We start from the raw sequence: 19,076 nt of genomic DNA, 5'->3' as shown, positions 1-19,076 counted from the left end.
AGTTAACATACAGATAAGTAAAATGCTTTCTGCTTCAGTTCCTTGTGGAGAAATTGCTCTGACTTCTACCATAGATAATTGTAACCTGAAAGTTTAAGCCAGATAAACAATTTCTTCCCCTATATTGCTTCTGGCAAGAGTGTTTTTATCACAGAAACAATAAAGCAAACTAGATCAATAGTTAAATGAGAGTACAAATTGCCGGGTGGTGGTGGCGGCTGTGCATGCCTTTAATCCCAGCACTCAGGAGACAGAGCCAGGCAGAACTCTGTGAGTTTGAGGCCAGCCTGGTCTACAGAGTGAGTTCCAGGAAAGGCACAAAGCTACACAGAGAAACCCTGTCTTGAAAAACCAAAAAAAAAAAAAAAAGGAAACAACTCAATCACCTTGGTAAAATCATCAAAATGAGAGGAATCAACTCACATCTTTCACTAGTGTAGCTCAAGTGCTGTGGGATGTCCTGTATACTGTGAATATATGTTGCTAAGGTTAATTGATAAAACAAACACTGATTGGCCAGTAGCCAGGCAGGAAGCATAGTGTAGGCCAGACAAGGAGAGAGGATAATGCTAGGTGGGAGAAGGCTGAATCAGAGAGATGCTGCCAGCTGGATATGGGAAGCAGGATGTAATGTGCCAGTAAGCCACAAACCATGTGGCAAGGTATAGATTTATAGAAATGGGTTAATTTAAGATATAAGAACAGCTATCAAGAAGTCTGAGCCATTAGGCGATACAGTGTTTACTTGGGGGACACTAGTGGGAGAGATTTGCCCTGACTGCTGCAAGGCCAGGACACAAGAAAACAACAGGTACACACTAGTAACTGAATATTATTGGTGCCAAATCCTTAATCAAAAGACACAGTGTAGGACATTGAATTAAAGTACTGGGGTGTTTATTGTAGTTCATCATATAAGACAACTATAACCTTACAATGAAATAATGGAAAAAAGAGATTCTGGGGAAATGGAGCTATAAAAAAGGGACATGTTGCTTATCTAATCTGACATAATAGACTTGAAATCTATTGATCAATGATAAACATTACTTCCTACTGCTTAGGGGAACAATTCATGGGGAGAATTGTTCAATTGCAGACACAGGTTCACCCAGTTATGCACAGAAAAAAAGTACTAGATATAAAATCATAGGCAAGCATCATAGTACTTTCATTTCCAATAGTTAACACTTCATCCCAATAGAAAATAAATAGAATTAACTGACATCACAGTAAAATGGTCTTAAAAGACATCTATAGAATATTGTACCCAAACCCTGAAGAATACACCATGTTCTCAGAAGTACATGGAATTTTCTGTAAAATAGACATATACAACGTCACAAAGAACATCTTAACAAACATGGGGGAAATGAAATAATTCCTTATGGTCTACCCTAAAACTATAAAATGACTACAAATAAATAAGAAAAACTCTAGAACATAAACAAACTCATGGAGAGTAAACAACTCACAACTTAATGATGACTGAGTCCTTGATGAAATCAAGAATGGAAAGATTCTTTCAATGAAATGAAATAAAAATACCACAATATTCTTTCACCTATGGGATGCAACAAAAAATGCCCCAGTAGGGATGTTTGAAGTTCAAATTAACTACATTATAATGTCAAAGAGATTTCTAATGAATTAGCTAATTAATCACCTTAGGGCTTTGGAAAAGGAATACATCAAACACCAAAATTAATAGCTGGAAAGAAAACACTGACATTAAAAAAAACAGTGAAATGAAAACAGCAGCAGCAACTAAACAAATCCAGAGAGTCAATGAAATAGTTTGTTCCTTCAACATGTAAATAATATTGATAAAACTTTTGATAAATGTAGACGAATTTCTAAATGGTCTTATTAAAGAAAAAACCAGGAATTCAAATATAGGGGTAAAAGCCTTAGAGAGGTCAGGGAACAAGGGAAAGCCACCGGCCAACCTAAACTCACCAACTCTGCAGCTTCCATAGAGAGTGACTTCCTATCTACCCAGTCTTATATGACTTGCTGTTTGCCATCTGATTGGTCTCTGAGCCCAGAACCTCACTTCCTCTTCCTACACAGCTCAGTCATTTTCTATCTATCTGTACAGACCTCCAGGCCTCAATGGTTGGTACTGGGATTAAAGGCATGTGTCAATATGCATGGCTCTTTTCTCTAGTGTGGCCTTGAGCACACAGAGACCCTGCCTGCTAAGTGATAGTATTGAGGGCATGTTATACCACTGCCAGACTTCTTTGTTTACTTAAAATGGCTTGCTATTTTCTCTGATCTCAGGGTAAACTTTATTTATTAATACAAAAGTAAAATGTCACCACATTTCAGCACAAATAAAATATCACCATGGATAAACTAAGAAAAGGAAGAGAAACAGCAAAAGATAATACAGTAAGTCATGAAAGGTGAATCACTAATTTTGACAAACACCAGTGAATTCAAAGAATTATTAAAGTTTACATTAAAATCATTCCACTAAACCAGAAAATCTAAAATATATGGATTAATTTCTACATAGGTTAAAACCTACCTAAATAAAACCAAGATGACATTTTTAATTTTTAAATAGGTAGATGTGGGGACAAGGCTCAGCAATTAAAAATAATTACTTTTCTTCTAGAGGATCAGGATTCAATTTCCAGTACCTACATGATAGCACACAATGCCATCTTCCTGCCTTTGTGGGCACAAGACACATATCCAAAAAACACACATACATGCAAAAAAATCCCTTCTACACATAACATAAAATAAACCTGTAAAACACTCAGGCCTGACCCTGACTCTCATCTGCTACCTCAGGAGCCAAGGGAGGGCACAGCAAAGACTGAGGCTGAACAACTCAGCTATCACTGAATCTCAAATCCTCAGCCTTTAGTTGACTCTCTCCAACATCTACCCTGTCTATGAGCTGCTGGAGATGATGGATAGAGCTGGTCCAGTGGAACCAAGGCCACAGGATTTCCTTGATTTTGAGATAGAGTAGGATATCTGAGAGGAGTCTGGATGAGGGTCCAGTATTGATGGTGTAGCAGAAGCCAGAGGCCCTGAACCAGACCAGCCATTTATTGCAATGAACATTTGAAATTAAAGCTGTTTGGGCAAAAGGGTATGTGGTGTGACACACAACAGCACCCAATGCAACTATAATGAACAGATATGAGGGGACTGGTATGAGAGAAAACTGCTAACTGGCAGCAGAGCTTGTCATTCCCCAGAGGGGTCAGTGAGATTTTTGGTTTTTGTTTTTGTTTTTATTTTTTATTATCTTTTATGTGGCAGGATACAAGGGTGGAGGGTAGATATGAAAGGACAGGGCAATGAGTGGGAATGATATGCATGATGAAAATTTTCAAAGAATCAATAAAAATTATGTTATAAAAATACTCTAAGGCCTATAACATCAACAAGTTTGCAAAAGTAATGAAAAATCTCTAAAGAAAGAGAAATGTTCAGACCAGATGAATTTTTCCAGACCTTCAGAGAACACAAGGATTATTGAACTGTTACATAAAAGAAGGAAAGTAAGGCTCATTTCCAAAGTATTTTTTGAAGTATCATCTTGATACAAAGAACAAATATTCAACCCCAAAGATATCATATATACCAAGATCTATGATTAATATAGATGCAAAGTTTCTCAATAAAATACTTTGTTAACTTATTCAGGAACTTATCAAAGGATAGTAAAATAGCTGAACAGGTAAAGTTGTTTATTGGCAAACCTGAAGACCTAAATCCACATGGTCAAAAGAAAGAACACATTCTTGTTAGTTTTCCTCTGGTTTCCATCTGCACATTTGGGTATACATGGACCCACACTATATATATATATATATATATATATATATATATATATAGTGATATATATATAGTGATATATAGTGATATATATATATGTGTGTGTGTATATACATACATATATATGTATATATATATCAGTACATACATATGTACATGCACAAGTACACACACACACACACACACACATACACTATATCAAAACAACCATTCACCATGATCACGTTGACTTTACCCCAGAGACTCAGTGATGGCCTGGTTTAAAACACAAACATCAATCAATATAAATTACATATTATAAATGGACTCAAGAACAGAATACCCATTGTAATCTGTGTAGATAAAGAAAAGAATTTTTGATAAAATTTATCCTTCCCTCATGTATAAAATTCCAAAGAACTTAGAATAGCAGGAACATTGTATTGGCCATATGTAGGAAAACTATAGCTTACATTCCACTAGGTATGGGGAAATCCAATATATTTCCAGTACAAGCAAGAAGAAAATGAAGTGTCATCCTCCACTCTTTTTAAATATAGTACCAAATTCTAAGATAGAAAAAAAGATAAATGAACAAATAAAAGCTGTACAAATAAGAAAAAATCAAGTCAAAGTACCTATTCTTGAGTTAATCAACTCTATCAGTGCAAGACTGAAAGTGTTTAGCAGGGATCACTTAGATCTGATAAAGACTTTTAACAAAGTGATGGGGTACAAAATTATCAAACAGCCATAAATAGTTTTTCTCTATACCAGTGATGAACAAATCAAGAAACAAATCAGAGATATCAGTCTGTTAACAAATGTCTAAAGAAAATACCTCAGAATAATTCTAAACATTTGTTCTGGCTTCTTAAAATGTCCCATATAATGTTCAGATTTGAATACTTGGTTCTCAGATGGTGCATTTTATAGGAAGATTAGCAAGCATGAACTTGCTGGAGGAAATATGTCACTGGCATGGGATTTAAGGTTTCAAGGACTAGCACTGTTTCAAGTGCTCTCCTTCTGCCTCCTGTTTGTGGGTTGATGTGTGAGATCTCAGGTGTTACCCCCATGCCATGCCTGTCTCCCTGGTGCCATGCTTCCTGTAATGGTAATGATTGACCCTTATCACTCTGGAATCATAAGTTCCAAACAAAGCATTCTTTCAATACATTGCCTTGTTCATGGTGTTTTATCACAGCAATAGAAAAGTAATGAATACACCCAGGAGGCAAAGCCCTCATTACTGAAAACCTCAACACACTGAAGACAGAATCTTATGCAGATATTAGGAGATGAAAAATGTTCCCATGGTCACAGACTAGAGAAATTCATGTTATGAAAATGTCCATCCTACCAAAACAATGAACAGACTCAGTACAATACCAATCTAGATTTTAGTGTTATTCATAGAAATAAAAATTAATAATCTTCAAATTATTATGGAATGATTGGATGCTCATTCTTAAATTCAGCACTACAGAACTGTCTCTAATCCTCAGGGATCATTGCAGAAAAGGCAGTGTAAATAATGTAAAAGTTGAAAAAAAGAAAGAGAAGGGATCAAAATGCTGACATGTGGGCATGACAGAACAAGTGTACTCATGATCTTAAAGCAATTGAATCAGCTGCAAAGATCCTGCATAAGACTTGCTCATAAATGAGGTATCATAGTGTGATACTCACTGGACACTACAACTCCATAATGAAATTATGAATACTGAGTGATTCTGGTGGTAGGAAGTCACTGTCCTCAGTTGTGTCCCCAGTGAGGTGCCAACTAGGTTTCCATTGGTGGTCAAAACTCCACATTCCCACAGAAGATAAAAATCATGGTTAAATTGAATGGGTCACCAATAAAGAGATGTGAAAGTTATAAAAGAGAACTGTAGGGAATGGTGGTTACTAAAGGTGAGAGGGAGATAAGATAAGGAAAAGGGGTTCAATAAGCAGAATATAATGTATACATCTTTGTAATTTCTAAAGAACAAATTCAATAATAAATTCATACAAAAGCACAAACAATTTCAGATAATCAAGCAACCTTGGAAAAAGATAGTTCCTTATTTCCAGTTATACTATAGAGATAGAGTAATGAAAACAGCAAAGCATTGACAACAAAGAAACATGTGGATTAATTGAGTAGAAAACCAAGATATAAGTTTCCACAACTGTAGGCACTGTATTTTTGGCAAAATATCAAAAACATGGTATCTTCAGTACATGGTATTTTGGACATTACATTGCTATGTGTGGAAGAATGAATTTTGATCTTAATCCTTCATCACACACACACACACACACAAACACACATTCACACCCATTCTAAATGTATCAAGACTCTCAAAAGAAGTTTCCTCAACACAAAACTCTGACACAGTTGAGGAAAATACAGGAAGTGCACTTTGAGAGGTAATCACAGGTAAGGACATCTAAATGCTACTCATCTCACTCCAGAAAATAAGGCAAATACTCAACAAGTGGGACTCCTTGAAATTAAAAAAGATTTCTATCAACCAAAGAAAATCATTAATCATGTGAAGATTTAGCTAATAAAATGGAAGAAAGTTTTGCCTGTTATATGCTTCCAGACAATGTGTATCTAGTATCTAACAAGAATTGAAGATAATAAAATATTCAACATCAAGAAAGAAATGGATGAAAACCTGTGGTATGGAACTAAAAAGTATACCATAAAAGAAAGAGAATGCCTCATATGAATTTTGAAAGTGTTCATCAACATTAGCTATCAACGAAATACAAATAAAAACTCAAAACTACTTAGGAGTCCATCTTATATGTCAGAATGGCCACCTTATTTTAAAAAAAATGCCAGAGTTGTAACATAGAGAAAATGTGTCTGAGAAACAACAAAAAAGACAAAAAAGGAAAAAAAAACACAAATAAATGTTTGAAGTGCATGTTGAAAATGTTTGAAAAGAGAAGATAATTTAAATATAAAGGGATGTGAAAGGAGTAGATGCAAGTAATGGACAACACTGTTGAATGAGAATATAGGTAATGCTTTTCTTTTTCTAAATTTCTCATGGATTTGGGGGTTTGGGGTCCAAAATAGGGTGAAATATAAGCAATATTGAAAGTATAATGTTTAATATGAAATTTCCCAGCTTCTCTTTTGCATACCAATTCTAACTGTATATAAATTCATTTAATTGTATAGACTTTGAGTCTCCATAATTTTGGTGAATCTGGTTTTTATTTATGTGTAAGTTGCTTTATAATAATATTTAGTTTTTAATTTTTTTTTATTTTTCAAAAAATGTGGGGAAAGAAAAACACTGTTGGGACCTAAAACTGCACAGTCATTATTTAAATCACTGTAAGAAGCATTAAAAAAGTTGAAAACAGGTCTCTCTCCACGCACGTGTCTCTCCCACAGGCCTGCACACTCTCTATCCCTGTATTTTCTAATAAACTCTTATAAGCGGATTCTGTCGTGTTTTGTGACGTTTCCTTGCAGGGTAAGAACACAACGCAGCTAAATAACTAACATTTTGGTGCCGAAACCAAGCAGGCGCTCCCGGGCGCTTTCTGCCCGGCAGCCCGCGAACCGGGGAATCTGCTCCGTACGCGACAGACTGCTCTCCATTCGCCTGAATCGCATCCCAATTGCATCCAACACCGCTTGGATTGGTGAGTTCCCCCATTTTTCGGCCAGCATAAACGGTTTTCTGAACCTGTGAAACCGACCGTTGATTGTCCGGCGCCTCACACGTGTTCTTGAGACCGGGGGAACCCCCGACCACGGTCTTCATTGGCTACGGTCGGCCCCTATCACTGGCCTAACTGGCCTAACTTTTCTAGCCATCTCCCACGTCTGCAGCCTGAGATATTTTTCGTGTTGGGGGTCACCGTCCGGGTGTGCCCCTGTGAGCCACGTGGGGGCCAACGGGTTTGCTTCTCCCGACGGGGAGACAAACGCTGTCCGAATTCTCAGAAATTCCACTCCCTCACCATGGAGGAGGTCACTGTCTCCCGCTGACAAGCGGTGAGGCAGATCGAGCCTGGGATCCGCCCTTGGCCTTGGGGATGCCTGGGGCCTTGGCTCCGGATCACGTTTCTTTTTTATTTTTATTTATTTATTTTTTATTATTTTTCTGCCTCTGCTGCAGACATGGGAAACAAGGCTTCCAACCCTGTTAGTCCTTCCTCTCCGTTGGGCTGTCTTGTTGAAGCTTTAAAACCTCTCAGTTTAATGCCTTACATAAAGATTTCTAAGCTAACTCATTTACGTTAAAAGAACTGGCCAAAGTATGCTTGAAAAAATAACAAAGGGCCGCCGAGCAGCTCCTTAGATCCCGATATTTCATGGGAGCTATCCAATCACTGTCGGCGTTCAGGCAAATGGAAAGAGTTGCTTTCTTCTCTCTCAATGCTAAACTGTCTCTTCTCGTTTCCTTCTCTCCTGCTCATATGCTCCTAGCTATACGTAAACCAGAGGATTCTCTAACTCTGGAATCTCTGACTCTAGATCTTGCTAAGGAACCAATAATTAAAATTCATGTTCCATCCACTCTCTCAGATAAAAAGTAAGCTGGGTTCTTATACGTCTAATTCTGCTTCCTTTATTAAACAGTTTCAATATATAACTCAATCTTATAGTCTCACCTTTCATGACTTTCTGAGGAGCTCAGGCTGGTATGGGAGCAGGCTAGGATTCACGCAGACAAAATTCATCAAACTAACCTTTCACACCCCCCAGGAGCCGAGGCGGTTCCTGACCGGGAGCCACACTGGGACTACAACACCCAGAGTGGCTGTCTAGCCAGAGATAGGTTAATTACCTGTCTCCTGACAGGCCTCCGTAAGGCTGCCCAAAAACCAGTAAATAATTCAGGATAAGGACGAAAATCCGTCTCTTGTTCCCCAGACCTTTCCGACTAAAACTTAAGTATCTGGAGAGCAAGGCTCCTGACCCCACAGGCAAAAGAGTCACCTGTGGCATTTAAGGTGTGCCAGGGAAGAGATAAAAGCCCGAAAACAAAATTGCCAAGTGCTGGCACTCGCTGACTTCCAAAAGCTGTTGGGTCCCTGTTTTAAGTGAGGAAAAGGCCACGGGCTACTGAATGCCCTGCCAGGCCATCAACAGCCTTGTTGAAAGTGCCGCCTAGAAAGACAAAGTCAGCTGACTACCCCCAGGCACGAAGATGCATTGGTACATCAAGCTAAGACATCCAACAGACCTAGGCTTGGCTACAGACATGGCAGGGAACCCAGAACGCAGCAGGGAAGTGATCTGTTTCTTTCCTTCTGGACACCAGAGCCATTGACTCAGTTCTGGGAGTTTTGGGATGCCACCTCCTTTATTGTCGGGGTTGGGGGACAGCCTTATCTACCTCAGCAGACACCGCCATTTAATTGTATTTTCAGAGGCATCCCTCTCACACATACATTCTTAGTGGTGCTAAGTTGCCCTGTAACTTTAATGGGGAGGGATCTCCTAGCTAAGGTAGGAGCGTCCATTTCTTTTCACTCCACACATTTGCCTCCTCCCAGACATGCCAGCAGCTCTCTTACTTCTCCTAGCCACTAACTCTACAGACTCCAAATATGCTTTTCATATCCTCCTGTCCCACGCTGCTATTTGGAGGGAGTGTGGACTTCTCACAGCAAAAGGAGGATCCATATCTAACTCAGGTCAAATAATGGCCATGTTGGAGGCTTCCCACCTCCCCAGGGCTATAGGAATTGTCCACTGCCAGTCTCATCAGACTGACAGCTCCATCATCTCTAGGGGAAACAACCGGGCTGACCAGGCAGCCAGAACAGCGGCCCTCTAGGGCCAAGTCTCACCTCACCCACCATAGGGAATCCATACAGTACAGCCTACACCCTCACAGGAAACTCCGGACACCAGACAAATTCTTTCCTATCTACACCAACTCTTTCATCCTAATAATCTTGCTCTGTCTCAATTTGTAAAAGCTCACCTGCAGCCCACCTCTGAGGACCTACAGTTTTTAAGAACAATTACTGCCTCGTGTGAGATCTGCCAGAAAACAGATCCCAATACCAAGTACAGGAGTCAGCCTTTTCCCACCCACCAGGCTAGAGGTTCCCTTCCAGGGGCTGACTGGCAGCTTGATTTTACCCATATGCCCACTGTCAGGAAAACTAAATATCTCCTCGTGATGGTGGACTCATTTTCAAACTGGGTGGAGGGATTTCCTGTGTCTAATAAGCGGGCCCAGACAGTTACAGACCTCCTTCTCTGAGAGATTATTCCTCGGTTTGGAGTCCCTGCTTCTCTCCAGTCTGATAATGGTCCAGAGTTCACTTCCCAGATTTCTCAGACACTAGCTAAGGCCCTTAATATCTCATGGAATTTCCATATTCCATACCGCCCCCAGTCCTCAGGAAAGGTGGAGCGTACCAACCGGTCTTTAAAAATTATTCTTACCAAGATGTCACAGGAACTTCATCTCGACTGGGTAAGATTATTGCCTCTAGCTCTCCTCAGGCTCAGGGCTCTTCCTAAAAAGCCTCTTTCAATCTCTCTGTTTGAACTAATGTATGGAAGGCCAGTTCTAACACCAGGTCTTTTTTCCAAGCCTTCAGCTGTTCCAGATAGTCTGTTAACCCCTCTTTTATGTCACCTAAGGTCTATTCTATGGAGCTATGCGGACTGTTCACGGCCTCAGCCATGTGACAATCCTTGCCCATCTCCAATACACACTGGAGATCAAGTTCTTCTTTCTCCTCCGGGTCAGCGTCTTTCACCTCTTTCCCCTAAGTGGCAGGGACCCTTCAAAGTAATTCTTGTAACCCCTACAGCTGCTAAACTCGAGGGCTTTCCTCACTGGGTCCACCTGTCTCACCTAAAACCTTTTATCTCACCTCCATCCCAGAAAAATCTCTCTTCATATACAGTGAAACAAACAGGGCCTCTCACTCTCAAGCTCCAGAGGACATCAGGATCCCCTTCCTTGCCACCAATTCCAGAGGAATAAGGTACCACCCCTTCCTTTTCCAACCAGGGCCACACAGAGCCGGAGGCAAAAGGACCATCAAAAATATCCAGGCGGTAAGGAATAATGTAATACAACAATTTATCATTGTTCAATACTCAGCAACTGATCACCTGCATCTCCTAAATGCTAACTTAATAAAGGAAACAGGTGCCTTAAATAAACTACCTCCAGCAAGGCTTGCCTAAGGAAAACAGGTGCCTTAAATGAACTACCTCTAATGAGGCTTGTCTCAGATAGAAATTAAGCAGAGTACTAAGACCAGATCTACCTCAGGTAAATGTCACATGCCTCTATCTGGGCAGGCCAAATCTACCTCAGACAAATGCCAACTCCAAAATAAAATAATAATGATTCTTTCTCTCTAAGCTTTCTCTATGTCAATAGTATCCTGTTAAACGGGAGGACTCCAGGGAGGACTCCAGCTACAGCACGGATGGACAGCCGCAGAACGTCATTCCAGGACCTCCACCATCATTCCCAGACTTCACAAGATACCCCTCACCCCCCCCAAGAGCCAACCAACGCCCACTATTCAGCTGGAAGCAGTCTTTGAGAGAAACGTCGCCCCCGTACCCAGTCAACCACAATTTTTTCTTTTAAAAAAAAAATAAGAGTCAGGAATGAAGGGTTTATTTACCAGGCAGACACTTCCGCCTAGCCATTTCTGGATCAAAGCGTCTCTTGTAGCTAGGATACCCGGTGGGCCCGGATATCTCCACCTAGCAAGTTCCGGGACAAGGGGTCTCGCGTGATCAGGGTCCGTGACGTTACATGGTCATGTAAGCGCGCAACGTGACCATGTGATCTACGCACACACGTAGAGTAATGACGTGACCTGGCCACATCCCCAGCCGGTTTTAAAAGTCAAGCGCCATGTTTCCCAGTCTCTCTCCACGCACGTGTCTCTCCCACAGACCTGCACACTCTCTATCCCTGTATTTTCTAATAAACTCTTATAAGCAGAAAAAAAAAGCTGAAAACAGAAATTCCATATGACCCAGCTATCAAATCTTAGGTATATACTCAGACTAGGTAGGTATATAGAACTATAGACTTATATATACACAACATTGGTAGTTGAACATTTGTGCTAATTGCAGCTCTATTCACAACAGCTACCGAACAAGTTTAGCCTAGATGCCCATCAACTGAAAATAGATGAGATTGTGATATGTACACACAATAAAATTTCATTCAGCTTTAAAGATGAAAATACAAAATTCACAGTAAAATAGTTGGAACTTGAAAATATACTTAATGAGGTAACAGAAGAACAGATAAACAAGTACTTCATCTTTTGTCTCATATTTGGATTCTAGACAAATTCTTAGCATGTTTACCTTGATGTGTATATAAAGGAGAGGAAGGCAGAAAAGAACCATTAGAAGAGTAGCAACAAAAAAGAGACCTTAAGGAGAGAGAAGCACCAGGACACATATGATATCAATATGAAGGAAGGGAATAAGAGACTGATTGTGTTTATGCAAAGATGGGGTGGGTAAACTGGGGATAGAATTAACCAAAACAAAGAATATATGAAAATGCCATTAGTTTGTAAGCTCATCTAAAAATTTATTAAAGAGTTTAAATTAAGGCAGCTTTCATGAGCAGATACTAATGTTCCCAAAAGTTATTGGTTATAAAATGAAAGCTGTATTGCTATTATTGGGATACCTCCCTGGGAAATGTTGCCTAAAATGGGCCTGGGGATCCAAATAATGTAGGCGATTGTCACTATTGTCAATTGCCCAACAAAAACTGGTTGGTAAGACCTATTCCTTTCCTTTTTTCTTTTTTGGCTTTGGAGACAGGGTTTCTCTGTGTAATTTTGGTGCCTGTCCTGGATCTTGCTCTGCAGACCAGGCTGGCCTTGAAATCAAAAAGACCCACCTGGCTCTGCCTCATGAGTGCTGTGATTAAAGATGTGCACCACCACTGTCCGGCTAAGATCCTATTCCTAAAGCCAATCTCATAGTCTTGTCACACAACATAAGGAAAGAAAACTGGGAATGAGCTGAAATATGCCTTTCTGCTGAATAGCCCTCATTGTAACAAAAGGTTTCTGTAGGATTCTAGTGGGAGATTCTTGTCAATAATATTACTCAACTATGGACACTGATATCTATACTTCAATCATCCATACAACATACACTCACTGGTGCTATAACTGCAATTGTGGTATCAGAGTAACCAATCATTTTCTGATTGATAAGACTTCACATCTGATATAGTCAGCATGTTCAAATATTCATAATGAGAAGGAAATAGGTCCTAGTGTTGTTGCTATCACCGTTGCTCTGTTAACTCCAAGGTATAACATCTTCATTAGTACTAGAAAGCCTAGCTACTCCAAATATTGCCAGGATTGTTAGTCACAGGTCAAGCTGTGCCATTAAGCAGTGGCTTGTGAGAACAGGAAGACTTCATAATTAGGTTTGTAATGGTAATGATCCTTGGATCAACACGTTGGTAGAGTTTAGAAGAATAAGATGGAGCCAAGAGAAAATTATAGAATATACTAAAGGCTTGAGTTGTAACCAAGTTAGATAACATAAATGACTTGGGGGTTGAATCCGATGATTAAATAAACAGAATATTGAAGTGAGTGCTTATAGTCTTAGAACTCATGAAGTACAGGGAGCAGGAGCAGATCTTCAAGGTAATCCCTATCTGCATAGAGAATTCAAGGCCAGCCTAATCTGTATCTCATCTTGTCTTTATAAATGTAACTGAGCCTCCCTCAACCCCTATATTTAACAAGACACTCACCATTTCCTTTGAGGAACCATTCAATGTAAGTTCCTAGTGACTCTGGATTATCAATAAGGTTTGTGTTACGCAGGAAAAAATAGCCAGACACAATAATATCTCTGGGATTTCTGATGACATAGATCACCTTAAATGGAAAAACATGTAAATGAAGGTCAATATAGTCATAAACCAATTTGATCTGGCTTAGTTTATATGAAAAGTCAATCAAATATCAATGAGGTTTCCAAAAGTATTTATTATTTTAATTTGAACAAAATATGAACAGAAGTGCAAAATGTCAATATTTATCAAAATCTTTTATAATTTTATTTGATTTACAAAAATGTAACAGCAAAATGGCTGAGTTCAGTAATACTGTAATAAAACCAACAGCAACAATAAAAAGACAAGATTGATTCAATACTTGTAAAGATCAATATTTTACAGGGTGAAAGCCTGCCTATCCATCCACTCTGAAATAATATTTTATATATACAGAATAATGCATACTATGCTAAATTTATCTTAAAAATGACAAACTAATTATACTGTAACTATAAAAGAAAACTCTCAAAGAATCATTATGCAGACTTTAATGCTAATATTTCTTTTCAAAATGGTGAATACAAAGACCCATGAGCACCTAAAAAATGCTGAGATGGAAAAAAATGGGAAAAGCATAGCAATTGGTTATACAATGCCAATTTCTTAGTCCTGAAAACATAATACAAGTAACATTGTACATATTGAGCAGATTGTACCAAGGTACTTAGGACTATGTAGATACAAATACAGATGTAACAACAAATAATGAAAAAACACAAATTTGAAAGACAGAAAAGAGGGGTATGATGGTAATCCTGGAGATAGGAAGAGGAAGGGGGAATGATGTATGTAATTATAGTATAATCTCAAAAACAGAAGAAATAATTTCAAAAAATTAATGAAATGAAATTAATATTTTGTCCCAATACTTGTGACATTATATAATGCATCTTTTAGGCCTTAATTTCTCCAGATACAAGTTTTCTAAATCTATATAATACACATAAATATAGCTTTATAATCACAACTTCATTGTGATAGATTCAAGAGAGATTATTTTCTACATTTGTCTTTGTATTTTAAGCATAAATACTTGTAGGTTCTTGGGTGTCAGGAATTCTACAAAACCTTCTTATTAACAATAAGCCACAATGTGTCAGACCTGGTTATTTCTGATTCCTTTAGGAGATCCCCTATCAGTGATGTCAGTGATTTTTGTGACTACTGGTCTTAATGGAGAGCTAGACACAGCAGGACACAATGGATACAGATAAGCCATGGTTGTTGAACAATCTCCCAGATTACAGCATTCGTACCTGTTCAGGCTGCTTCCCCTATGAGCAACTCTGCTTGGGTGATTCACCCATTAGGTTTCGGCTATATGTAGAATCAATTTTAGCTAAATGACTTTGATGACAACAAAACAGTAATATCCACTGTACACAAGAGTTTGAGCTCTTTTTGTCCTGTATGTGTAGTCCATGAATGCCCTACTGTGATAATACAGTTTTTTTTTTTTTTTTTTTTTTGCATTATATCTGCCCAGTATCACTGAGAGGTGGTTGATATCCTGGTACTCTGATATAGTCCGAGGAGGGGACAGATTAGCATCACCTAGTGCATGAGAATCCCAACTTCCCTCTCCAGATCTACAAAGAATGCATTTTAGGCAGAGGTCCAGGGCCCAATGCAGTAAAGTAAGTTCAATGAGCATTTGACCAAAGATTTCTCAACCACTGGACACTGACCTTGGCCTTGGATGTGAAGAAAGACTTGGGGAAAAGATGCAAAGGGAGGTGGGAGGACATGAGGCGTGGTCCTTCCTTATTGATTAATATTGGAAATCCCCTTTTAGTCTCTATCCAGGGTGAGCGATCCCAGATAGGCACAGATTGGATCCATTTGGGATTTCCCTTGGTCTGAATTAAGCAGATAATCTCAATCAGCCAGTTAGTTCCTGAACAAGAAGGAAAAGTTATTGTCACTCATTTCAAGAGAACTTCTGAAAAGCCTTAAATAGAATATACAACCATAAAATTTACAATGTAGCTGTTTCCAATCACAAAAGCATGTGGTATTTGCAATATCCACATTGTATAAGTACAAAATATATTCTTCCAGAAGATTAAAAATGCTTCACCTAACAAAACTGAGAATCTTTACTCAGTAAACCCCACCTGCCTATTGAACATTGCCTCCAGTCAAGAACTATTCTGTTTCAGTGAATTCAACTATTCCAGATATTTTTTCAGGGATGCAGTCATGGTATCTGTCTTTGATATTGGAACATTTTATTTAATACAGTGTCATTAAGATGCATCCATCCTGCACTGTATGTATTAGTACTGCTTCTCTTTAGCTTAAATAAATTCCATGGTCTATTTACCATACACAAATGTATTTGTGATTATATGCTCATTTGTCAGTGTTTCCCTAGCATTATTCTTCTGAGTTATTATCTGAATCCTTTTCCTGAAGTCCACTGTCCTTAGATTTTCCATGTTATTGCCCTTTGATATTAGCAACCTAATACTTAACCAATGTTTACTGCTTCTGCCACCCACCACACTCCTCCCCCAAATGAACATGATGTCTTTCTTGCTTCCTTGAGTTTTGAGACTCTTTCCTCTACTTGAAGAAGGTCCATGGTAATTCTTCTACCTGACTGTCCTCTCCTCCACATATTCTTACATTCATACCTTTTTCCTTGATGCTCTTTTATCTGTTTATTTGCATCATTATCTCTCTTCCACACAGAGAGGAACAAATGCCACAATATGCTTTAGGAAACACTGTCACTGCCCCAAGGATCAGCTCAGGCACTCCTAGTGCATAAGCTGCTCCACTGACAGCATTGCTTAGGTTAGAGTTCTTCCTCTGAGTGAAAATGCTCTCAGATACAGCTCTTCAAGCCCACAAACCATTGAACACATGAGATATATAAAGCATTCCATTCACCACCTAAATGAAGGATGATTAAAGCCCAAAACCTCCACAGACAGTTCAGGATCATCCTCAATGTTTTTCCTTACCTGATTTAGGATAACTCACTATGATAGAGTCTTCATCTCTGATCACAAACTTATCAAGGCTTTCTTCAATGATTTCTTTTTTATACAATATAGCAGAGAAAGGTATTCCTTCAAACCAAAAGTAGGCTGACATCCCAAAAAACTTTTTCTTTGGTGCTGTGAGAATTCAAGCATTGATCCCCTTTTCAGCTTAAAGCAAATGCTGAAAGGTAAAATTTATAGTGCAGGAAAAAAATCATTAACATCTCAAAGATTATACAGAAATGTTCTGCTGATAGGAAGAAATACCAATTGCAGAAACCAGTCAAAGGTTGCTGTATTAAGCAACTGTGAACTTATTCAGAGATTGTTCTAGAAAATTGTGAGCCTGAGGTCATGGCCCCAAACCAGAAACTCAATAACAAGTACTTAGAGATTGAAATAAGGCTTAGTTAAAGTATTTTCTAATACAAAAATCATCCTGAGTGAGGTAACCCAGACTCAGAAAGACAAATATGTTATGTACTCACTCATAGGAAGATGCTAGATGTGGAACAAGGATGACTGGACTGCTATTCACATCACATCACCAGTGAGGCTACCTGGAAAACGGGACCCCAAGAAAGACACGGAGAAATGGATGAGATCTACATGAACAGCCTGGACATGAGTGGGACCAATGAAGGGCGATGGTCGAGGGAAAGAGAGCGGGAGATCCTAGCTGGATCACGAAAAGACAGGGAGAACAAGGAATAGGAGACCATGGTAAATGAAGACCACATGAGAAGGGGAGGAAGCAGAGAGCTAGGGAGGCCCACTGAGATCCAAAAAGATACCCCCGCAAAAGACTGCTGGCAATGGTCGAGAGATGGCCGGGACTGACCTACTCTGGTGATGGGATGGCCAAACACCCTGATAGTTGTGCCATAAGCCCCATCCAAGGACTGAGGAATCTGGATGCAGACATCCATGGCTGGGCCCATAGTGGAGTGCTGGGAGTCTAATTAGTGAGAAAGAGGAGGGTTTATATGAGCAAGAATTGTTGAAGTCAAGGTTGGATAAAGCACAGGGACAAATAACCAAATGAATGGAAGCACATGAACTATGAACCAAAGGCTGAGGTGCCCCCAAATGGGTCAGGCCCTCTGAATGGGTGAGACAGTCATTTGGCTTGATCTGTTTGGGAGGCAGCTGGGCTGTGGTGCTGGGTCCTGGGCTCGTTGCATGAGTTGGCTGTTTGAATCCTGGAACTTATGTAGGGATGCTAGGCTCAGTCTGGAAGCGGGGGAACTGGACCTGCCTGGACTGAGTCTATCAGGTCGATCCCGGTCCTCGGGGGAGACCTTGATCTGGAGGAGGTGGGAATGGGGGTTGGGCTGGGGGGAGGGGGAGGGGCGGGGAGGAGAGCATGGGAATCTGTGGCTATTATGTGGAACTGAATGGTGTTGTAAAATAAAAAATAAATAAATAAATAAATAAATAAATAAATAATGTTTTCTAATACAATTAAGCATTCCCAATGGTTTCAAATGTGCAAAAAATTTACAGAGACCATAAAAAAATGTTTCCCTGAAAAACAGTTGTCATGTACAATCATTTTTTAAAAGTAGGGATTGTTTTTGTTAAATATAGTGCCTTCGATACACCTCAGCCTCATTTTTCCCCTCCATTGCCTTCCTTCCTTTCCCATATTCATGATGCCTTCTTTAATTTTCACTGCTATGTTGATATGATCACACAATTACATAACATACAGAGTCCATTTAATTCTGTTTGTATGTGACTATATCCTTAGATGAGCACTAGGAACTGAACAACCAATATGGGATTTCCCCTCCTGAGACAGTTGATTCTACCTTCATTGACCTGTTTTGTTGTGTTTGTTTTTTCCTCTATGGATAAGACAATGTAAAATTCCCCCTATCATTACTTGGGTAAAAACTGTGCCATTATGGTGGTTCATTTGTATAATATACTGGTCAGTGTTCAAAGGTATATTGCTCTGTCATGTCTGTAGACTATATCCTATCAACAGATATCCTCAGGCTCTGTGTTTTTCACAAGCCTTAGGTAGAAAGGATTCATTGTAAAAAAGTTTTGAAATTCTGTGGGTTTGGTCCTGGTTTGGGGCACCAAAATGTATGTAACTTTTGCAAATCTGTGGTTTTGGTCCCAGGTTTTGGCACCAAATTATAAATTTTGCAACTCTGGGTGAAAGGTATCTGAACTATTTGGAGAGTCAGATGACAACTAGGACAGCCCTGACAGCAGGAGCTGCAATGAGAAAGCTCAGCCCTAGAGGGTGAGGTATCTGGGATACCTCAAGCTGACAGGATATCTCAGCCCTGGAGGTATCTCAAATACCTTGACTTGCTTAGGACAGCTCATCCCTGGAGGGGACGTTCTCCCAGATAACTTGAGCTGCTAGGACAGCTCTAATGGCTGGATCTGCAATGACACAGCTCAGCCCTGGAAGGGAAGGTAT

The 19,076-nt window shown here is 39.4% G+C and overlaps 1 protein-coding gene across 1 annotated transcript in view; it reads right to left on the bottom strand.

Moving 5' to 3' along the window:
- Positions 1-16,774, bottom strand: part of LOC114703904 (probable alcohol sulfotransferase) — a 42,671-nt gene extending 25,897 nt beyond the window's left edge. The window contains exons 1-3 of the mRNA XM_028884924.2: positions 16,613-16,774; positions 15,329-15,537; positions 13,554-13,680 (exon numbers count right to left, since the gene is read on the bottom strand). Of these exons, the coding sequence (XP_028740757.1) occupies positions 13,554-13,680; positions 15,329-15,537; positions 16,613-16,745 (469 nt within the window). The 5' untranslated portion in view covers positions 16,746-16,774. The remainder of the gene's footprint in view (positions 1-13,553; positions 13,681-15,328; positions 15,538-16,612) is intronic.
- Positions 16,775-19,076: the final 2,302 nt, after the last annotated feature.

Source organism: Peromyscus leucopus, chromosome 1 (assembly GCF_004664715.2).
Source record: "Peromyscus leucopus breed LL Stock chromosome 1, UCI_PerLeu_2.1, whole genome shotgun sequence".
Lineage (NCBI taxonomy): Eukaryota > Metazoa > Chordata > Mammalia > Rodentia > Cricetidae > Peromyscus > Peromyscus leucopus.
This window is presented reverse-complemented; position numbering and strand designations above follow the sequence as displayed.